The 24,502-nt window shown below is 43.9% G+C and overlaps 1 protein-coding gene across 1 annotated transcript in view; it reads right to left on the bottom strand.

Annotated features, from left to right (window-relative positions):
• Window positions 1-7,762: 7,762 nt before the first annotated feature.
• The window catches only part of FLT3 (fms related receptor tyrosine kinase 3), a 126,459-nt gene continuing 109,719 nt past the window's right edge, over window positions 7,763-24,502 (bottom strand). Inside the window, exons 20-24 of the mRNA XM_044284638.1 lie at window positions 22,757-22,879; window positions 20,976-21,087; window positions 20,791-20,890; window positions 14,727-14,832; window positions 7,763-9,810 (exon numbers count right to left, since the gene is read on the bottom strand). Coding sequence (XP_044140573.1) covers window positions 9,703-9,810; window positions 14,727-14,832; window positions 20,791-20,890; window positions 20,976-21,087; window positions 22,757-22,879 — 549 coding nt within the window. The 3' untranslated portion in view covers window positions 7,763-9,702. The remainder of the gene's footprint in view (window positions 9,811-14,726; window positions 14,833-20,790; window positions 20,891-20,975; window positions 21,088-22,756; window positions 22,880-24,502) is intronic.

Below are 24,502 nucleotides of genomic sequence, written 5' to 3'. Positions count from 1 at the left end.
GGCTAAAGAACACAAGGAATGGACATTAGACCAGTGGAAATCTGTGCTTTGGTCTGATGAGTCCAAATTTGAGATCTTTGGTTCCAACCACTGTGTCTTTGTGCGAAGCAGAAAAGGTGAACGGATGGACTCTACATGCCTGGTTCCCACCGTGAAGCATGGAGGAGGAGGTGTGATGGTGTGGGGGTGCTTTGCTGGTTACACTGTTGGGGATTTATTCAAAATTGAAGGCATTCTGAACCAGCATGGCTACCACAGCATCTTGCAGAGGCATGCTATTCCATCCGGTTTGCGTTTAGTTGGACCATCATTAATTTTTCAATAGGACAATGACCCCAAACACACCTCCAGGCTGTGTAAGGGATATTTGACCATGAAGGAGAGTGATGGGGTGCTGCGCCAGATGACCTGGCCTCCACAGTCACCGTACCTGAACCCAATCGAGATGGTTGGGGGTGAGCTGGACCGCAGAGTGAAGGCAAAAGGGCCAACAAGTGCTAAGCATCTCTGGGAACTCCTTCAAGACTGTTGGAAGACCATTTCAGGTGACTACCTCTTGAAGCTCATCAAGAGAATGCCAAGAGTGTGCAAAGCAGTAATCAAAGCAAAAGGTGGCTACTTTGAAGAACCTAGAATATGACATATTTTCAGTTGTTTCACACTTGTTTGTTATATATATAATTCCACATGTGTTAATTCATAGTTTTGATGCCTTCAGTGTGAATCTACAATTTTCATAGTCATGAAAATAAAGAAAACCCTTTGAATGAGAAGGTGTGTCCAAACTTTTGGTCTGTACTGTATGTGGTGAGTGTGTATGAGTGCGTCCATGTATGTGGTGAATGTGTGTATGAGTGCGTCCATGTATGTGGTGAGTGTGTGTATGAGTGTGTCCATGTATGTGGTGAGTTTGTATGAGTGCGTCCATGTATGTGGTGTGTGTGTATGAGTGCGTCCATGTATGTGGTGAGTGTGTATGAGTGCGTCCATGTATGTGGTGAGTGTGTGTATGAGTGTGTCCATGTATGTGGTGAGTTTGTATGAGTGCGTCCATGTATGTGGTGAGTGCAGCCATGTATGTGGTGAGTGTGTATGAATGTGTCCATGTATGTGGTGAGTGCCTGCATGAGTGCGTCCATGTATGTGCATTGCGACAAACCCGTGCGATTAGGAACGCAATTGCAGTCAGTTTTGACTGCGATTGCGTTCCGATGTGCAGTTTTTATCGCGCGGGTGCAATGTGTTTTGCACGCTCGTGATAAAAAACTGACTGGGGTACCCAGACCCGAACTTCTTCACAGAAGTTCGGGTTTAGGTTAGTTGTAGTGTAGATTGTATTATTTCCCCTTATAACGTGGTTATAAGGGAAAATAATAGCATTCTGAATACAGAATGCATAGTACAATAGCACTGGAGGGGTTAAAAAAAATAATAAAAAATTTAACTCACCTTAATCCACTTGTTCGCGCAGCCGGCATCTCTTCTGTCTTCATCTGTGAGCAATAGGACCTTTGATGACGTCACTACGTTCATCACATGGTCCATCACATGATCCATCACCATGGTGATGGATCATGTGATGAGCGTAGTGACATCATCAAAGGTCCTATTGCTCACAGATGAAGACAGAAGAGATGCTGGCTGCGCGAACAAGTGGATTAAGGTGAGTTAAATTTTTATTTATTTATTTTAACCCCTCCAGTGCTATTGTACTATGCATTCTGTATTCAGAATGCTATTATTTTCCCTTATAACCATGTTATAAGGGGAAATAATAATGATCGGGTCCCCATCCCGATGGTCACCTCGCAACCGTGCGTGAAAATCGCACCGCATCCGCACTTGCTTGCGGATGCTTGCAATTTTCACACAACCCCATTCATTTCTATGGGGCCTGCGTTACGTAAAAAACACACAAAGAGGAGCATGCTGCAATTTTCACGCAACGCACAAGTGATTCGTGAAAATCACTGCTTGTGTGCACAGCCCCATAGAAATGATCGGGTCAGGATTCAGTGCGGGTGCAATGCGTTCAACTCAGGCAAACTGATGCATTCTGAGCTGATCCTTATCCATTCAGAATGCATTGGGGCTAAACTGATCCGTTTTGGGCCGCTTGTGAGAGCCTTGAAACGGATCTCACAAGCGGACCCAGAAACCCCAGTGTGAAAGTAGCCTAATATGTATACTTTTTTTTATTTATTTAGGTTTTACACAATAATATCGTTTTTGAAACAAAAAAACACACACATGTTTTAGTGTCTCCATAGTCTGAGAGCCATAGTTTTTTTTATTTTTTGGGTGATTGTCTTAGGTAGGATATTATTTTTGCAGGATGAGATAATGGTTTGATTGGCACTATTTTGGGGTGCTTATGACTTTTTGATCGTTTCCTATTACACCTTTTGTGATGTAAGGTGACAAAAAATTGCTTTTTGAAACAGTTTTAATTTTATTTTTTGACAGTGTTCATCTGAGGGGTTAGGTCATGTGACATTTTTATAGAGCAGATCGTTATGGATGTGGCAATACCTAATATGTCTACTTATTAGATTTTTTTTACATTTAACACAATAATAGCATTTTTGAAACAAAAAAAAAACATGTTTTAGTGTTTCCACAGTCTGAGAGACATTTTTTATTTTTTTTGGGCGATTGTCTTAGGTAGGGGCTCATTTTTTGCAGGACGAGGTGAATGTTAGATTGGTACTATTTTGGGCGCATACGCTTTTTTGATCGCTTGGTGTTGCACTTTTAGTGATGTAAGGTGACAAAAAATGTTTTTAGCACAGTTTTTATTACATTTTTTTAATGGTGTTCACCTGAGGGGTTAGTTCATGGGAAATTTTTAAAGATCCGGTCGATACGGACGCAGCGATACCTAATATGTCTACTTTTCATTTTTTTTCTATTTCTTGCAATTTTTTTTAACTTTATTTTGGGAAAAGGACGCCTTTTTTTTTTTTACTTGAAACCGTTCATTTTTTTTTTGTAAAACTTTATTTTTTTAACTTTATTTATTTGTCCCACTCTGGGACTTCAACTTTTGGAGTCAATGCATCACAATACAGAAGTATTGTGATGCATTGGCTGTAAGTGTATTACACACTGTAATACACTTACAGCCTATTTGCCTGTGAGATCCAGGGGGCTGGATTTCACAGGCTAAGAGGGATGCCAACTCCGATCCCTGCGTTGACATCGCACGTGCCGCGGTCAGCGCTGACCGTGGCACATCAAGGGATGATGCGCCAGCATCTGTGTTTTCACCGATGACGGCGCATACAGCAGGGGTCCGGCTATCAGTGACTGCCAGACTCCTGCCGCTGATCGGGCGGGCGCAGCTCCTGCGCCTGCTTGATCAGAGCGCCGTAGCTGTACGGCTGTCACGACCCTTGGTTAGGTCGTGACTCTGTGTCTTCACGTGCGGTTGCCTTTGGCAATGTGGTTTGCATGTGAGGCACTTTTCCTTGGATGTGGTGTTTCCCCATTTTGGTATGCACGAGGTTAAGGTGTTTCTGCTAGGTGTGGTGGGTGTGACCTCCGGCCTCCTTATTTGTTGGTGTGGTGGAGCCTGTGGTCAGCTTGATTTTGTTGTCAGTCTGTGTAGGAGCTCTGCTCCTTGGCTGAATGTCTAAGTCTGTGTGAACCACCCTTATTTATTATTTTGTTTACCTTGCGCTGTCTGTGTGTCCCCTCTGGTGTGTTTCTGTCATTCCTCCCCCCACCTGCTGTATGTTGTAATGGTGTGGGTCTTGCCTGGAGGTTTGATTGTGGTGTGTTGCTCTGGAAGGGGCTTGCTTTCCCGGAGGGGTTTAAGCGAAGGCAAGACTGTGGGTTTCCCAGCCTGGAGCCTTCTTCCATCAAGGCTCCGGCAGGTAAGTGTGGATAGCATTGTTATCTTGCTGTGTAACTTACCTGCAATACTGTTTATCCCATGGTCTTGCATCCTGTCTGCTACTGGGCCTCTGGAGACACCATTCATCCATGGTGAAGGATGAATGGGTGGTCTCTGCCCTGTCATCAGGTCTAGGGCATGGCAGGGATAACAGGGTCCTAGGTTGGTGAGCATGAGCCCCCTTACCTTCTGAGGCAGCTCATGCGCTAGGAGTCTAGGGAGAGCTCAGGGTTGCGTTAGGTTGTGACCTGCTCCCTGTTCCCAGCTATCTGGCGTTGCAGCCTCAGTCATTGTACGGTGGGGGGTTTTCCCCACTCCCCGTCGTGACAACGGCACTGGGATTTCAGACACGGATATCAGCGACGTACATGTACGGCGCTGGTATCCTAAGGGTTAAACGTGGTAATGAACACAACCACAAATTCTGGGGACATATAATACATTTACATACACCCGGCCCAAAGGCTAAGACCCTTGTGCTGCACAGCACGACGCCCTCCGATGGATGCAGGAGAAAAATGCGGTAATTTACCTACTGCCACACCTTACTTATTATTAACCTAAAAAAAAACAAGAACAATTGTTTGGATGAGTGGTGCGGGCTAGCTTACAATCTTAGGCCTCATGCACACGACCGTTGTGTGATTCCGCGTCCGTTTCGTCATTTTTCACAGCTTAGCGGAGGTCCCATTCATTTCTATGGAGCTGTGAAAAAAAACTGATAGTCCTCCGTTTTTTCTCCGCGTCCGTGACCTGTGATTCCAGTCCATCAAAAAAATATAACCTGTCCTATTCTTGGAAGAAAGAAGAGACCGAGGGGATATGATAGAAACTTTTAAATACATAAAGGGAATCAACTCGGTAAAGGAGGAGAGCATATTTAAAAGAAGAAAAACTACCACAAGAGGACACAGTTTTAAATTAGAGGGGCAAAGGTTTAAAAGTAATATAAGGAAGTATTACTTTACTGAGAGAGTAGTGGATGCATGGAATAGCCTTCCTGCAGAAGTGGTAGCGGCAAATACAGTGGAGGAGTTTAAGCATGCATGGGATAGGCATAAGGCTATCCTTCATATAAGATAGGGCCAGGGACTATTCATAGGATTCAGATAAATTGGGCAGACTAGATGGGCCAAATGGTTCTTATCTGCCGACACATTCTATGTTTCTATGTTTCTATGTTTCTTGTCAGTGGAAAACGGAGGACGGACCCATTTAAGGCCTCATTCACACGACCGTTGTGTGCATCCGTGGCCGTTGTGCCGTTTTCCGTTTTTTTTCACGGACCCATTGACTTTCAATGGGTCCGTGGAAAAATCGGAAAATGCACCGTTTGGCAGCCGCATCCGTGATCCGTGTTTCCTGGCCGTGAAAAAAATATGACCTGTCCTATTTTTTTCACGGCCAACGGTTCACGGACCCATTCAAGTCAATGGGTCCGTGAAAAATCACGGATGCACACAAGATTGTCATCAGTGTCCGTGATCCGTGTCCGTGATCCGTGTCCGTTTTTTCCTATCATTTCAATGGCAAACTTGACTTAGATTTTTTTTTCATTTTTCATGTCCGTGGATCCTCCAAAAATCAAGGAAGACCCACGGACGAAAAAACGGTCACGGATCACGGACCTACGGACCCTGTTTTTGCGGACCGTGAAAAAATACTGTCGTGTGCATGAGGCCTAAGTCAATGGGTCCGTCAAAAAAAACGGATGCACAACTGTTATGTCATCCGTGTCCGTTTTTTTTCTACAAGACCTTGGTGCAATAAAATTACACTTTTCATTAACCTTCCTTTTTTTTCCCCCTGTCAGACAAAAAAAAAGGAAGACACAAGGAAACACAACTGAAGCAAAATCGGACACGGACCACTGAAGCCAAATCACTGACAGTGAAAAAACACTGTCATGTGCATGAGGCCTTATACAGATCTACAGTATATCCCCTCCCATAACTGGTCCTGTAGCCCATGCCTGAGTATTGCTTTGAGCAAAACGCCAGCCTGGCTTGAGTTTGTGGGAAGTTTATCAGCTCTCCGGTGTGAAATGTCACTTAAGTTATTAAGTCCTTGCAATGAACAATAGCAACACTTGTGGCCTGACACAAACAGAGACCCTAACTAACTAACTACCGGCCTCGTCTCAGTCTCTAGGCGCCAACACTGCTCTGCATCCGCTGGTGACTCTGAACTGAACAAATGCCTCTCCAACAAGCACACGGTCCCGCAGTGTATGTCGCTTTGCTCATCAGCTCTCATTAGCGTTCCTGGAAGCAATCCTCGTTCCTCTGGTCAGGATCAGGATCTTGGACACGATCAGCTTCACTTAGCTGCCGCTCTGGTCACTGAGGTAGGCTCTCACACCTGGATGCTGTCAGATCCTCTGCTCACACAGTTCCTCAGTCTCTGCTCCCTCTAAGATGACTGCTCCCTTTTTTCTCCAGGCTCTGAAACCCCACCTCTCATGAATATGGAGATATATGCAGTCTGTGAGCTGTGTTTAGGAAACAGAGGCATCTTGTGGCCAAACAGCAGAATGTCAGTCCAGATCATTTAATTTAATCTACACAAACAGTGTTCAGACAAGGAGAGCTGTTTCCCCATCTCACACAAGCGCTGTTTGGCCGGTGCAAAAGACTCCTATGGCTCTGGGTACATTGGTGTCCTTATTCCATTGAGATTTTTATTATTTTTTGATGGCAGGATTAGTTTTTATTTTTATTTTTTTGCTGTCAAAAATACCAGAATCCCAGTGCAACCTGACAGACTCCATTACAAGTCAATGGGATCTAACAGGCTTTAAAGAAATCCCCTTAAAGATGTTGACTAATTTCAGAAGGAAACTGGATAATCCTCCTGCAATAAAGAAACTGTTGAGTACTTATGTGACAATTCCAACACTTCACGCCATCACCAACTAGCCACCTCCACCGCCAAACTACATACAGATGCAGCCAAGTTAAACCCGATTAATGGGTTAAGTAAAGAATGGCAAGAAAAAGCTAACTATCTTTTTATTGGATCTCAATGGCTTATGTCACGAGATAAACAAAATAACATTGTGCCATGTGTTATCAGGGTCAAGTTTAGCTCTGCAACATCTGTAGCTGAGTCAATTATGTAGTGCTGTCCACTATTAACTGTAGCGCAGGTCCCCCTCACTTTAAGGCCGAATGCACACGGCCGTGTTCCGTGGCCGAGAGCGGTCCGTGGTAACACGGCCTGGCATCCTGTTGAGAGCAGGAGCGCACGGCGTCATTGGTCGCTATTCGGCCTAATGGGCACACAGCTGCAGTAACCAGCTCTGTCCACTACACAATTGACAGTTCCAGTCCTGGCTACTGGCACCAAAACTACTCAGAGACAGCTGATTGGTGGGACGCAGGATGTCGGACCAATCAGATATTGATGGTCTATCGTGAGAATAGACTATCAATAGTAAAATCCTGGACAACCCCTTTAAAGGGGTTTTATCATCTCAGACATCGGTGGCATATCGCTAGGAAATGTCAGATAGGTGTGGGTCTGACCTCTGGAAGCTGCACCTATCTCCAGAATGGGCAGCTGAAAGTGACCTCCATTGATTTTTAAGTGAATTCCAAAAATTGCAGAGCAGCTGTTTTCGGAGGTCCCATCTAAATGAATTGAGAGTGCAAGAGTGGCCACCACTCCATTCACCTGTCTAGGACTGTCAGAAATAGGCAATCCAGCAGGACCCACACCTATCTGACATTGGTGACTTATCCTAATGATATGCCACCAATGTCTGATGTAAGACACCCTCTTTAAAATTTTGAAGATGTGTTAAAATACATAAATGTATAGAGAATATGTAGAAATTAGAGAGCACAAGTGGCATCACACAAGATCATTAAAGGCTGTTTTATTAGAAAGCACATCATGTACTATGCATTATTAGTACACATTTCCTCTTGGTAGAAAAAAGGTGTTATAAAATACAGAAATATAAAGTAATATAAAAAAAACTGCTAAATAATTGGGCTCATTAAACTAAAAATGCAATGCGTCTTGTAGTTCAGAAATTTACATGGTCATGATTGCTTTAGACAACTCTTTACCTGAACGTATTAGAGGGGTCTCCCTGTAACAGCCAGAGTGGACAGCTACTACAAAGAGGGGTTCTCTCTCTTATCAATGCCAATGACTGATTTTTGTCAATGTCGATAACCCATTTATTTCAATGGGCAGCATTGATAATGACAGGTGGGCCCAGCTGCAGGCCCCCCTGTAATCAGCTCATGATTGGGGAAACTTTCATGCACATAGGGGAATTCTAAAACATAACCTGTATTCTACAACTGTCGGTTACCCATGAACTGGGACCTACTGGGCACTGTGGCTTTTAGCTTGGAGATTTTATTATCCATGGCCAGGAGTTGTAGCTAGACTTTCCTTCAGTTAGGACAAAGATTCATTTAATTGCCATGGACCTGCATTTAAATGTCTTGGACGAAGCAGAGTGGTTTGTTGGAGCTCTTCCCCGTCACACTGCACCTGGGGCAAATTCAGCACCAATTCCCCTCCTCCTTTCTATGTTCCTGCATAAGCCCCTTCACCATTCTAGCCACCAAAGAGTATTCCAGTTCATGGACCACCACAACTATCTTCTGAATGTCTCCAAAACACGTTAACATTTACCTACCAATCATCATGCTCATTAATGCTCTTGAATTTTATACATAAGTGTGTATAGGACCCCACCACAAATAATACTGATATGAAAAAAATCTTACATTTTAGTTGACACATACAAGTGACAGACTTGGTGGACTCATGGCGGTTTTCAATAAATCAAGTTGAAGTGTAGGTTCAAGGTAATATCTGTATCTGATATGATCTGCACCATGCATGTGCCAGCCAAGTGTTAACCAGCAATGAGTGGGCCCAAATTATATTTTAATGGCTCCCCATAACAGCCCCAAACCAGGGTAAAATCTGTATGGTGTTTTCCCTATGGATTTCCTTTCCAGATCTCACTCACAAAACCTACAGAATGATCAATTGTCTTCCTATGAAAGTGACCCTCATGTTCATACTGTATTTGTCCAAAAACTGCCTGTTGCAAGAAAAATAAAGCAATTCAAGAAAAAGTATTGCAAAATATTTGCCACAGATATAATAGCAACTAGTTGCTACAACATAGAAACCATACTGTAACAATGAATACAAAGAGAAAAATGCATTTTTAATGTCCATGATATACAAACTCAGAAGATATATGGATATGGTACTTTTTTTTTTTTAATACTTGACTAGATGTTGAAGTCCATGTTTATAACAGATGTATGGAAACCTCAGCACTTTTATGTATACTGGACACTAACTTCTTGTTTATTGATCAGGGACCCCAGAGATGAAAGGCAGTGACAGGATTCATTGGGGGCCTGAAACAGGAGCTGTTGCTGGTAGTGCTCCAAAGGTCTTAAGCAGACAGCTTGCAGTTGTCCTAGGTCAAGGAAGTGGAGGAGTGTATATCTTGGGTGCTGGCATCTGGTAGGGTTGACTGGCAAGTGACGAGTCCTCATTAATGCTTTTCTATATGTTGACACCCTAATCTTGGTAAAAAGAAACCTTGTGTTGCCCCCTGCAGAAAGGGCAGCATCTCATGACTTCTGCCTTTAGTTCAGCATACCATAAAATAGTCCAACCCTCCATGACTCATCTACATCAGAGAGAGATAGATGATGGAGACACGGTGACAGATGGAGCTGGAAATGTCTAAAAATCCAGTGCAAGTTTTGCTAGTGAGTTCCTCTTCTTGGAGACAGTGCAAGCATATTGCGGCTCTAGATAAGCGGTGTATTGACAGACAGGAGGTCCTGGATCAATGCACTTTCTATTGGCGACATGCAAAATTTGTCTAATGCTTCACAGTCGTTCTTGCTTTGATAAATCTGGGAAGATACAAAGTAAAAAGCTTTGGAATAGATGATTTATAAATGAAGCATCAGACTGGTAACTTCCACTAGACAATGCAGATCTTAATTAGCATAGATTTGTGAGTGGCAGTCTGATAGCTCTAGACAATGCTATGATCACCACCTACAAATAGCAAACAAACTCCACATGCTATTTAAAGGCTATGTACACCTTTGGGGGCATTTTTTTAAATTAGTGAATTGTACTCATTTTGAGCTAAAAATATATTTTTTCAATTGGTCTTTAATAAAAATATGGAGCCTTTACTCCATACATGGCTGAGTTTCTCTAGTAGCAGGATCTGAATTTTCTCTCTGCAACATCAGGCAGCTAAGCTGACGGCTCTTTATCACTGCATCCATTATAGCACAAGTCTCATCTTACTGTTAAGAATTAGTCTTAAATAAGTGTTTATGACCTTTTAGTAATTTAGAGATAAGGGGGCACATTTATTAAGACCGGCGTTTTAGATGCAGGGTTTACTAAAGCCCTAAGCTGGTGGAGGATCCGCCAAAGTTATGAAGAGACGCTGGCCTCTCCATAACTTCGGCGCATCTAGCGCCAGTTTTAAATGTAAGAGAGTTTCCTAGCTGGTCCCCTTACCCGTGCACACCATGTCCACAATTTTAGACCTAGGAAATTGAACGTAGGGGGCACACAGTCACAGTGAGAAAGCCGGCATGAGGAGAGCGGCCTTCACTCACTGCGCTTGCGCCGAATACAGAAGTGAACGGCGCAGGCACGGGATTTCGTCTGCGATGCAGGGAACAAATGACATCAATCAAGAGGAGCAGGGCGGGCAGAACAGGGGACCTGGGCGGGATAAAGGGTGAGTAGACGGAACCTCTAGGTGCTGATTTTACGCCCACATAGCACCTCGAGGCTCATTAGCATATTATAAAAGTGGTTATTTTTAAAAAACGGCTGCAGGGACAAATGTCAAAAACATACTGTTATGTAGTGCTGACATTAGCGCATCGCTACTGTCAGTCAGCTACATAACGGTATTTCTGGTGGTAAAAGCCCTTTAAAGGGCATCTGTCAGCAGATTTGCTCCTAGAGGTTCATTTGCATATAATAAAACATAAGTGGGGGAACATATGAACATGTGATCAACACAGATGCCTTCAGCTGTCAAGCGCACATATAACAGGTCAGCCAGTGTCATAGGTACAAATCTGCTGACAGATGCCCTTTGATTATGCATTAATACAGGCAAGACTAGCACGCAGGCTCGGACTGGCTCATATGGGAACAGGTGAATCCCCCGATGGGCCCCTGACGAAGGTGGACTCCCAGTCCCCCAGCAAGCAACTAACCTATATCCATAAAAATATGGGGTAGATTATTAAACAGACTACCCAATTTGTATTATAGATGCATCAGGTGGCATAAGATACAAAGGCAGGCCAGCTTGTATTCTCTTTCCCCAGGGAAAGTTGTTGCACGGACCTCCTTAATCAATCATCTTGAGTGTCTTATTGCTGCTTGCCACTACGTGAGCAGGTAGTTTTTGCATGTTGCTGTATATTGGGCCCCTAGAATTCATTTTACTGGTGGGCCCTAGGCACCCCAATCCAACACTGCTAGCACATGTCCTACAACTACATTAGCTGTATTCCCCAATTATCATTGCAAGAGGCTCTACCAACCTGCTGACAGATTCCTTTCAGGCTACTTTCACATTAGCGTTAGCAGGGTCCAGCAGGCTGGTCCGGCGGGGGAACAGCCTGCCGGATTCATACTAACGCTAGCCCATGTGTGTCACCGGAAGTCCGCTCCATCCCCAATCACTATAATGGGGACGGGATGGAGGTCCGGCTGCAGCACAGCAAACATGCCGAGAGGCGGTCAGACAAAAACTGCAGCGCGCAGACTATTATAGTGAATGGGGCCGGAGCGGACTTCCGGTGGCACACATGGGCTATCGTTAGTACGGATCCGGCGGGCTATTCTGCACTGTGACATCACTTGTGTGCACCAGCCTTGTATTATGACATGGTGTTTATCTCAGTGTTGTGACATCACTGTACTTATTATTCCTGTTCTGTGATATTATCCACTTTCTGTGACATCAGTTTGTTAATTTTTACTTCAGGGTAAAATTATTTTCAAAAATACCACAATCTACACTGATTGGTACCAGGGCTGTGGAGTTGGAGTCGGAGTCGGAGGCAATTTTGGGTACCTGGAGTCGGCGTCGACAAAAAATTAATAGACTCCGACTCCTACTAGATTTAAATTGGAATAAATAAAAAAAAAAGCAAGTTTAAATGTCCCAATTCACAAAAATATTTGCCAGACTTTGTGGCTACATGCCTCTTTGGGTGCTGTGGATAGGGTCCCCACCCGTAATATAGGAAATACAAAAATCACAGCAAGAGGGTTGTTTTTCTTTTTCCGTGAATTAATTTTATTTGAAAAAGCGGCAACGTATATGCACAAACGTTTTCGGCCTTATTGGGCCTTCGTCAGGCACTAAAAAAGTAATTTTTACAACATTGAGTCCATATGTACATGATTGACAGTTTACATGTTACATCTTTGATACCAAGTACATTTATTGCAACAAAATTTGCCGTCTTTTTCCTTTATAAGTAGAAAACAATGCGTGCCGGTAAATTTATTATGACAGTCATATCTGTTAGATAGGTTATAAGGAAAATATCCACATACATCTTTTATGATTTCCTCAAATTATCTGATGGCAGCTCAATTTTTAGGAAATGATTGCACTCAATGATGACAAGCTATCTAAAATGTTCTTATATTGCATTATATTTATAAAGACACAAACCAGAAGGAGTAACAGATATCTCAAGCTATTATGTAGTCTTACTTATGCCGCCAGAGGTGAGAGGGTGAGTATAGACGGGAAGATGGAGCGCTCCGGCCGCCACACAGTACATCTGTAACTGTGTCTCTGGGTGTCCCGGTCCCGCTTTTGAGCTGTTTGCGGTACCGGAAGGACGGCCGTCTCTGAAGCAGGAAGTGCGGCCGGCGTGCGTTCCAATAAAGCGGAAACGAGCGGTGGAACGCAAGATGCGTTCCAACTGATAGGAAGTAGAGGCTATGTGCGCTCCAAAGACCGGAAATGACACCGGTGAAGCACACTGGATAGAAGCTGGTATAAAGAAAAACTATTATCTAAATAATTATATAATAGTTTTCCTTTATACCAGCATCTATCCAGTGCGCTTCACCGGCGTCATTTCCGGAAAAAGACGGCAAATTATGTTGCAATAAATGTACTTGATATCAAAGATGTAACATGTAAACTGTCAATCATGTGCATATGGACTGAATGTTGTCAAAATTACTTTTTTAGTGCCTGACGAAGGCCCAATAAGGCCGAAAACATTTGTGCATATACGTTGCCGCTTTTTCAAATAAAATAAATTCACGGAAAAAGAAAAACAACCCTCTTGCTGTGATTTTTGTATTTCCAATTCACAAAAAGTTACACACCTAGGTTTTTGAGGAGGAAAATAAGATGGGGGCATCTGTGGATGGCACTGTTATGGGGGCATCTGTGGATGGCACTGTTATGGGGGCATCTGTGGATGGCACTGTTATGGGGGCATCTGTGGATGGCACTGTTATGGGGGCATCTGTGGATGGCACTGTTATGGGGGATCATTGTGGGGGCATCTGTGATTTGCACTGTATTGGGGGCATCTGCAGATGACACATATACAGCATCTTATCTTATGTGTCATCTACAGATCCCCCCCCCCCATAACAGTGTCCCTGTGTAGTGAATGGGGGCCGGAATCTGTTTCTGTAATGGCAGCGGGGCCCGGTGCCTGCTTCATTCATAAAGTGGGCGGAGCAGGCGCGTGACGTAGTGAGCTACGCTACGAGCGCCCATCCAGCCTCCTGACTGCCAAGAAGTTAGCTGTAAGTAGTACAGCGCTAGATTTAAGATGATTGGAATACATTAACAATATCCACAAGTTAGATATGATTACCGTATACTACAGTGAGCGGGGCCCGGTGTAGTAGAATACAGTGACTGCACCGGGCCCCGCTGCCATTACAGAAACAGATGCCGGCCCTCAGCCCCTCCTCCCTCTCAGCTTATTCACCGGACGGTCACAGCATTCGCCCCATAAGACGCCCCATAAGACTGCTATTTTTCCCCCACTTTTGCGAAAAATACGGTACTTCTCTACTGTAAGAATAAAGGCAGTAGTGCGCATGCAGTGCGTCACGTTACCGCAAAACGAACACGTTAAGTGACCATGAAGAAGCATGCTTTTCATATGCTTCACTATATGGCACGCAACGCACAGTTAAGGAGCGGCAATACGTTACAGGGAACACAACGCCCATGGTTAACCTAGCCTCTCACTGATAACTGATTAAGTAAATATGTTTTTTTGCAGGACTAGAGACACTTGTATAAGCGACGGGAATGGATGGACAATAGCTCAAGACTGAAGCTGTAAACCATTTGAAAAACTGCTGTCATTCAGCTAAGGCTATAAAAACTTGTAAACTCAGATTGTTAGCTTAAACTTTAAACATGACTATGGGATTCTACTAGGGAAATCATGTTTTAAAATAAATGCCCCTTCCCCTGCCCCGTCCTGGATCCTCCCACTGCCCGATCTTCAGCAGAAGATCAGCACACAAAGGAGAAGGCAGCGGCTTCCTGGCCAGTAGTTCTGTGGTAATGACATGTGTGTTGCCTTTCTTTCCTTTAAGGAATGTTTAAAATACATTTGCATATTAAATACATCGGAGTCGGGGAGTCGGAGTCGGAAGTACCAAAAACTGAGGAGGAGGAGTCGGAGTTGGAGCATTTATCTACTGACTCCACAGCCCTGATTGGTACCAGTATGGGCATCAACAAAATGACAACATATAGAAAATACATTGTTCATACCAGAGCTTCTGTATTGGAAATCTGATATCCCAGATAGGAAACTAGTTCTGGAAATGATGGTCTTTTCTTAGAATCAAAAGCCCAGCAGGATTGCATCAGGAAATATCTGTAGAAAATACAAATAATTATGAAAAAAACAAGTAAATCTGAAAGTGGGAATTAAGGATACATAAGTGATCATTAAAGGGTTTTTCCAGAATGTTTGTATTGATTGCCTATCCACAGGATAGCATATCAGTGGGGGGCTGATACACCGCACTCCAGCCGATCAGCTGTTTGGTAGTTGCTCTGGTGCTGGAAAAAAGTATTGAAAGTACACCGGGTGGTGGCCAGGGCTGGTAACTGCAGCATGACTCTGAGGGCTCATTCACACAACCGTATGTGACGGTGTATTGTACACATCGTTGCTCAGTTCCGCGGCCCCGCGTAAAATATAGACATTTGTACATGGGCCGCCCGTTCCGCAAATTGCAGAACGCACACGAGTTGCATCCGTGTTTTGCGGTTCCACAATTTGTGGACCGCAAAACACGGCGCGGTCGTGTGAATGCACCCTTTTTCAGATCAGTAGGACCAACGCAGCAGATATCGGCCCTGTGCACTACAGAATGGATGGAGCTGTGCAGATCCACAGCGTATTTACTCCAGAGCAGCTGATCATGGGGTTCAGGATGAAATTTCTTGGCTGGCTCCATCTTGACTAAGGTCAGTTGGTTAATGGTCCATTGTGAGAAATACATCAACATTGGTGGTAAGATCGTAAGAGCTTGATCTGTTAACTCTTTAAGGACTGTCCTATTTTAAGGATTTTGGACCAAGCATTTTTAATAAAACTTGTCATTGATACACTCCAAGAGCCATAAATGTATTATTTTATTATCTACAAAATTGAATGAGGACTTACTGTTTTTTGCAGGATAAGGGCTCATGCTAAACTGGAGAGAGGCTTAGACCTCACTGTGCAGGCACTGACTAGGGTCAGTGAAATGGAGGTGGGAGGAGGAGGGCAAGAGCAGGACTATCAGGTCAGCAGTTGTGTTAATGTAGGAAGAAGTGGTAGAGGGAAAAGTGCCAGGGAGGCTAGTCCTGAGCTGGAACGCCCTAGTAAATATGCCTGTTTGGCTGATATTAGGGATGAAAGCCCAGGGCCAGCAACAGTGTAGCAGGATGGTTCTCCTAGCAAACAGGAGGATGACCGCTGCAGGAAGGATGAGAAAAGGAGTGCAGCAAAGGTTAGACAGATGCTGGTGGTAGGGGACTCTATTATTAGGAGGACAGACAGGATCATCTGTCGCCGAGACCGTGAATACCGAACAGTGTGTTGTCTTCCGGGTGCTGGGGTTCGGCATATTGCGGATCGGATTGACAGATTGCTGGGTGGGGCTGGGAAGACCTGGCGGTCATGGTATACATTGGCATCAATGACAAAGTCAGGGGGAGATAGAAGGTCCTTAAAAATTTTAGGGAACTAGGAGAGAAGCTCAAGTCCAGGACCTCCAAGGTAGTATTTTCAGAAATACTACCAGTGCCAAGAGCGTCACCAGAGAGACAACGGGAGCTTAGAGAGTTAAATAAGTGGCTCAGAAGCTGGTGCAGGAAGGAAGGGTTTGTGTTCATGGAGAACTGGGCCGACTTTGCGGTCGGTTACAGGCTCTACAGTAAGGACGGGCTGCACCTCAATGGGGAGGTTGCAACTGCCCTGGGGGAAAAATGGTTAGATGGCTGGAGGAGCTTTTAAACTAGGATCTGGTGGGAGGGTGGTGGTTTATACTAATAAGGGGGTAGATAGTGTAGATAGTAAGTGGGATATAGGAGGGGACAGTGGGGATTTAGTGGGGGCTGGGGTTAGTGAGGAAAGTAGGAAGAAGACTGGGCAGAACTATATACCGATGAACAATAGAACTCCTGGTAACAAGAACCTGTTACATACAAACATCAACCAAGGTAACAAAAAAATCATGGATATTCACTTTACAGGTAATAGTAATTTAAAATGTATTTTCACAAATGCCAGAAATCGAGCTAGCAACATGGGGGAGCTGGAGGCTATGGTACTAGAAGAACACATAGATGTAGTTGGTGTGGCTGAGACATGGTTGGACTCTTCGCATGACTGGGCTGCAAATATTGAGGGTTTTACACTATTTAGGAAAGACAGGGTCAATAGAAAAAGTGGTGGTGTGTACCTGTATGTGAGGAGTGATCTGAAGACAAGTATGAAAGAGGCAATTGTGGGTGAGGATGGTGATGATGTGGAAACCTTATGGGTGGAAGTTTAAAGGGATAAAAACACTGGAAAAATAATACGTGGTGTAATCTATAGACCCCCTAACATCACAGAAGAGATAGAAACGCAACTATATAACCAAATAGAGCGGGCGGCACAGGATGGTACACTGGTCATAATGGGAGATTTTAACTTTCCAGACATTGACTCTGCCTCAATCGCAAAGGGGAGAAGATTCCTCAACTTGCTGCAGGACCACTTTATAGGCCAGTTTGTAGAAGTTCCCACTAGGGGCAATGCTCTGTTGGATCTGGTAATTTCTTATGATGCAGAGCTTGTTGGAAATGTTACCGTTCGAGAAACACTAGGTGATAGTGAGCACAATATAATTATATTCCCCCTAAACTCTGTCAGGCAGAGCAAATATTTTAAAAAGGCTAATTTCCCTGGGTTGAGGGCAGCATTTCAGGGCATAGACTGGGAGCAGCTACTGTCACAGCTTTAAATCCACATTGAGTAATTGCACAATTTTTTTTATTCCTTTAGGTAACAAGTATAAACAGCTCAAATTAAACCCCCATGGCTTACAGCTTCTGTAATAAGGGCAATAAAAGACAAAAAAAAGGGCATTCAAAAATATAAGGCCTAATAAAATCTGTAATTAATACAAAGGCCTAATAAAATCTGTAAAAAGGAGATAAAATTTGCAAAAATACAAAACGAACAGCAGGTGACAAAAGAGAGCAAAACAAATCCCCAAACATTCTTTAAATATATAAATGCTAAAAAACCAAGGTCTGAGCAGGTAGGTCCCCTAAATAATGGCAAAGGAGGGTTGGTTACTGAAGATAAGGAAAAAGCAGAGTTACTAAATGTTTTTTTTTAGCTCTGTTTATACAAAAGAAGAGAAAGGAGCTGATATCTGTGGTGCTGGGGCTGTTAGTACATCTAGTGATATACTAAATTGGCTAACTGTAGATATGGTCTAAGATAAGTTAAATAATGGATTACACCCAAGAGTGCTTAAAGAGCTCAGTTCAGTCATTGCTGTGCCGCTGTTTATAATTTTTAAAGATTCTCTATTTACTGGTACAGTGCCAAGTGATTGGCACAAGGCAAATGTGGTGCCCATATCCAAAAAAGGATCTAGGTCCTCCATAGGTAATTATAGACCAGTTAGTTTAACTTCTGTTGTGGGAAAAATGTTTGAAGGACTCTTAAGGGACTATATACAGGAGTATGTGACTGTAAATAATATAACTTATATAGAAAGATTTGGGTGTCCTTGTAGATCATAGATTGAATGACAGCATACAATGTCAATCAGCTGCTTCTAAGGCCACCAGGATATTGTCATGCATTAAACGAGGCATGGACTTGCGGGCAAGGATGTAATATTACCACTTTACAAAGCGTTGGTGCGGCCTCATCTGGAATATGCAGTGTAGTTCTGGGCACCAGTACATAGAAAGGATGCTCTGCAGCTGGAAAAAGTACAGAGGAGAGCGACTAAACTGATAAGGGGCATGGAGGGTCTTAGTTATAAAAAAAGATTAAAAGAATTGAATTTATTTAATCCTGAGAAGAGACATTTAAAGGGGGGCATGATTAACCTATACAAATATATAAATGGGCCATGCAAAAAATACGGTGAAAAACTGTTCCATGTAAAATGCCCTCAAAAGACAAGGTGGCACTGCCTCCGACTGAAGAAGAAAAAGTTCAGTCTCCAGAAGCGTCAAGACTTCTTTAGGCCTCATGCACACGACAGTTTTTTTTCACGGTCCGCAAAAACGGGGTCCGTGGGTCCGTGATCCGTGACCGTTTTTTCGTCCGTGGGTCTTCCTTGATGGGGGGCGATGGTGGTTGGCACACTGTGCCACCAACGATTTAATACAATAGAGGGAGGGAGGGGGGGCCGATGGTGGTTGGCACACTGTGCCACCAACGATTTAATACAATAGAGGGAGGGAGGGGGGCCGATGGTGGTTGGCACACTGTGCCACCAACGATTTAATACAATAGAGGGAGGGAGGGGGGGGCGATGGTGGGGGCACACTGTGCCACCAACGATATTCAAACTGGGGAGGGGGGGGGGGCTGCCCCCTGCTGCCTGGCAGCCCTGATCTCTTACAGGGGAATATGATAGTACAATTAACCCCTTTAGGTGCCGCACCTAAAGGGGTTAATTGTGCTATCATATCCCCCAGTAAGAGATCGGGTGCTGCCAGGCAGCAGGGGGCAGTCTTGTACAAAGTTTGTAGTGTATTCTAACCTGAAGCGTCCCCATCACCATGGGAACGCTTCTGTGTTAGAATATACTGTCGGATCTGAGGTTCACGAAGTAGCTCATATCCGACAGTATATTCTAACATAGAGGCGTTCCCATGGTGATGGGGACGCTTCAAGTTAAAATATACCATCGGATTGGAGAAAACTCCAATCCGATGGTATAAAAGAACTCCAGACTTTACATTGAAAGTCAATGGGGACGGATCCGTTTGAAATGGCACCATATTGTGTCAACATCAAACGGATCCGTCCTCATTGACTTGCATTGTAATTCAGGACGGATCCGTTTGGCTCCGCACGGCCAGGCGGACACCAAAACGACTTTTTTTTCATGTCCGTGGATCCTCCAAAAATCAAGGAAGACCCACAGACGAAAAAACGGTCACGGATCACGGACCCCGTTTTTGCGGACCGTGAAAAAAAACTGTCGTGTGCATGAGGCCTTACTGTAAGAACTGTGAATCTGTGGAATAGACTTCCTCAGGACGTGGTCACAGCAGGAACAGTGCACAGTTTTAAAAAGGGTTTAGATGAATTCTTAAAAGTAAAACAACATTTTGATGAAAATGTGTAGAAATCTTAGTTTCATTTCCTTCTGGGATTCGCATCCCCACCTATCCCTTGGTTAAACTTGATGGACTTATGTCTTTTTTTAACCGCATTAACTATGTAACTATGAACACGAATGTGGCTTGAATCCGCATCCAAGCCGCATTTTTTGCGGCTTGGGTGCTGACCCATTCCTCTTCAATGGGGCCGTTCCGTGGGGCCACAAATAAATTAGACCATGTCCTATTCTTGTCCGTTTTGTGGACAAGAATAGGCATTTCTATCAAAGGGCAGCCCATTCCGGTCTGCAAATTGCGTAACGAGCGTCATCTGTGTTTTGTGGATCCGTAAAAAAACAGTGCGGTCGTTTGCATGAGCCTTAACTTGTAGTACTTTTAATTGCATTCAACAGGTTGACCCATCTTGACTATTATGGCATATCCACAGGACAATGCACAAATGCGGGTCTCGCCTCTGGGACTTGCTCCTGTCTCAAGATTGAGGCCCCACTATGAATGGAAAGGATGGCATGCACGCAGTGTGCTTGGCTATTTTTAAATGTCCTAGCAGTTAATGGAAAAAGCCGTAGATTAGTGGCATCTTCTTCATGAACATTGGGCCCCTGGTCTTCAAATTGGAGCAAGTCCCTAAAAGAGTGACTGGCTTTTTGAATGACATTAGGTTATTTTTGGTTTCCATTAGGTTCATAATAAAGTTAAAGGCATTTATGGGATTAGGATAGGCCATTAATATCAGATTGGTAGGAGGCCAAGTCTCTGCCTCACTATCAATGGGCTATTTGAAGGTACAAGTGCCGGGACCACTTTATTATTTCCATGGGTTCATCTACTTGCTGCTTTGTAGCTACAGCGTGGCGTATTACAGCTTCATAAAATATACTTGAATGGGACAAGGACGAGATATCCTGAACCATCGCTCCTAAGTAGCAAAATTCCTGCTTTGGCTATAGGACATTAAAGGTTTTCATGTACTCACATTTCATCGGTGGCATAGAATGGTTGGTCCATTTTAAATCCACTTTGCAAAAGCTTGTAAAATTTTGCATCAACCGGTATGCCTGGATATGGATTTATCCCTTTAAGAAGATACAAATGCAAATTAAACACAGAATGCTATACATGTAATATGTATGTAAGTTTCTATTAGAGATTGTATCATACCAAGAGAAAATATTTCCCAAAGTAATATGCCATAAGACCACACATCACTTTTGATAGTATATATTCCCTCAAATATACTCTCTGGAGCCATCCATTTAACTGGCAGTCGAGCCTGGAGAAGACATAAAAGCAGAAATATGTGAAGTGTCAAAGGCAGAATAGCTTTCTGATTCAAAATTTCTACATTTTGGGTTTTTCAGAAGTACTACTAATTGTCCAGTAGGTGGTGCTGCTGATGAATTTATTATCAAATTCTATTCCCATCTGAGACAATGGGGGCATAGTGCTAGTATAGGCCCCTATTGTCTGATAGGTGCAGGTGGGGAAGGTGGTGGCCACCACCAAGCACTCTCCCCATAGTACTGAATAGGAGCGCACCGCGCTTGCGCGGCCACTGCTCCCATTCATTTTATATCGGGCTGACGGCTATTTTTGGCGGCCCCATAGAAATGAATGGAGGCAGCTGCGCATGCGCAGTACGCCCTCCACAACTTTCGGGCCTCCGTTCTCAGTGTTCCAGCAGTGGGCCTCGCACCTATCAGAAAATGGGATAGGTAATCAGTATGGATAGGTCATCATCAGTATGGATAGGTCATCAGCAGTGATGGTCAGTTCGCAGTGTTCGCCAGAGAACACATGCAGGCTGCCATCTTGACTCACCTGTCCGGCGATGCACAGGTAAGCCCTTACCTGTGCCTGTGCCGGGAGCCGGTCTGAAATCAAATGCGGTCATCGAGAGCAGGCAGTTCCGAGAACAGCCCGATGAAGGTCCCCAGGGGCTGTTCTCAGAACTGCCTGCTCCCGGTGACCGCATTTGTTTCAGACCACCTCCAGCCACAGGCACAGGTAAGGACTTAACTGTGCATCGCCGGACGGGTGAGTCAAGATGGCAGCCCACATGTGTTCGCTGGCGAACACTGCAAACTGACCAATACTGGTCACCAGTGGGGGTCCAAAACCCAGGACTCCCACCAATCAGCTGAGAAGGCATCAGCACTCACAGTAGTTCCGCGGCCTTCTCTCAGCTCACCAAGCACAGTGCCGTACATTGTATAGTGGCTGTGCTGGGCATCCACTTCAGTGGGGCTGAGCTGTGCCTAGGCCAAGTGACTGATCAACATGGCGTCACATGGCCTAGGCAAAGCTGCTAGCAGCCTACTACGAGCGCGATGCCTTCTCAAACAGTTGATCAGCGGAGGTCCCGGGTGTCAGACCCTCACCGATCAGATACTGATGACCTGTGCAGGTCATCATTTAAAACATTTTGGAAAACCCTTTTAACTAGCCTGCGATGATTTATTCATAATTAGCACACGTAATGTTAGATCGTAGTGCATGTATTGTATTCCTATGGGCCAAGTTACTATTATAACAAATTACAACAATGTTGCATTTTTTGCAGTTATTTCTAATTTAATACAAATTTGTTTGACCCATAAATAAATAAAAAATAAAAAAACACATGAAAATGTTTCTGCGATGTAAAAAGTACATGCAATTTTGAGGTGAGATTTTAAAGGGGTCATCCGAAGGCAAATATTTATTACTTTATTCATAGCTTAGGTCATAAATATATGATGGTTGGGGGCCCCACTGATCACTAGAACGAGGTTCCCAAGCCCCTTATTCTGGAGGAGTTTGAACGGAGCAATAGACATGCGCCCTGCCTCTCCATTAGAGACTACCGGACTGACAAATGTTTGTCATGGAGTCAACACAACATTCTGATAGATTTCTACATTTTTCAGAAAACAATGGAGATTTGTTGAAGATCAACTTACGTTGCCTTTGACCACATAGTTGGAGTCATTGACAATATCTCTGGCAAGTCCGAAATCACATATTTTGGCCACTTTTCCTTTGTTTATCAGGATATTTCTGGCTGCAAGATCCCTGTGAATGCACTGAGGAAAGCACTGACATTAGCAATCTGCAATAACACTGCTGGCCTGGCTTTCATGCCACTGCGTGTAGGACAATCTCATTACTATGGCTTACACTTATACCTTGAGATATCTTGGAGCTTGCAGAACACTGAAACAGATTTATACAGCTCTGGCAGCTGGATACAGTGAGCTGTCCCTAGTGGTGGCTGCAGGCAACCAAGATGTAGTCATTGAAATCAGTTGAATATTTTCTATCCTCATGATCAGTGGGGGAATGAGACACAGGACCCCCACTGATCAGCTGTTTGAAAGAACCCTGTGGACCCTTCATAATATACCAAACACAGCGCCGTACATTGTATAGTGGTTGTGCTTGGTATTGCAGCTCAGGCCCATTCATTTGAATGGAACTCAGCGGCAGAAAGGCCATGTGACCAATGAATGTGACGTCATTGGCCTAGGAAGAGGCTGCTCTCCTTAATGCCATGGCCTCTTCCACTAGGGGTGCTGGGAGTCAGACCCCAACCGATCAGATAATGGTGACCTATTCTGAGAAGTTCCTAATAACCCTTTTAAGGGAACCTGCACACGACTGTGGGTCAACATACATAAGATCCTCCAGAATTTCCATGCAGATTTATGCAAGTTTCTGCAGTTTAGCCACACCAAAATCTGCAATGTCTAACAGCGTTTTTTGGTGCGGATATAATGCGGTGTTGCCGGCAGATCCCACCCTTCCATTTGTGTCATCTCATACACTTTGCTGGTACTGTAATACACTGCATTTTTTCTGCAAGAGAATCTACACTGGGAAAACTATGCGTATTCTGCAACAGGTGCAGACGGCCTTAGAGGTTGCCACACACGGTTTTGGTGTTGTGAGTTTTTTTGGACCAAAAAAATCCTCAAAAAAACTAAACAAAACACCTGACTTTGCTCACCATGTTTTGTAGCCTTTTTAGGGTATTTTTGCCCATAAAGTGTTTTACCACCTGGCACTTTTAATCGTGTTTTTTGTATGCCTTGCGTTATTTTTCTAGGAAAGTATGTACCCCCTTGTATTGTCACTTACTCTGCAGAATTGTATAGGAAAAAAAAAAAGACCTCAGGGTCCTCAGGCAATTCCCAATTGCCCAAATCATCAGTCCACCCCTCCTCCTTAGTAACCATTCCATTTATTTTATCTTGCAGAAATCCCGCAGCCTGCTCACGCACAGTGCAGAACATGTATACATTGTGGCACCTCTGCTAGCAATAGTACAATGTATACATAGCTCTGGTGTATCCAATTCACAAAAATATGTGATGAGAATTTGGTGCAATGACGACCCTTTAGAAAACCCATCTATGTTGTACAGCAGGCAAAGGTGACCAGACAAGTTTTTGGTGTAGAAAATGTTACACCTAGTTGACACCCACAAACTAAAAACTGACAACCAGGAGGAAAACATTCAAAAAATGCAATTCTTTATAAATGCTGCACACTTCATGCTCCAGGATCTCTATTTTTTAGGTCCCCTTTCTAAACGGCGCAAGCCGTAGGCATCTAGAATAGACAGGGGAAAAAAAGATGACCCTAATTCTGGCCAAACGATGACGATAATTTGACCAGATGGCTATTCCCCCTCCCCCATCAGTTTC

The sequence above is a fragment of the Bufo gargarizans genome, chromosome 3 (genome assembly GCF_014858855.1).
Source record: "Bufo gargarizans isolate SCDJY-AF-19 chromosome 3, ASM1485885v1, whole genome shotgun sequence".
Lineage (NCBI taxonomy): Eukaryota > Metazoa > Chordata > Amphibia > Anura > Bufonidae > Bufo > Bufo gargarizans.
This window is presented reverse-complemented; position numbering and strand designations above follow the sequence as displayed.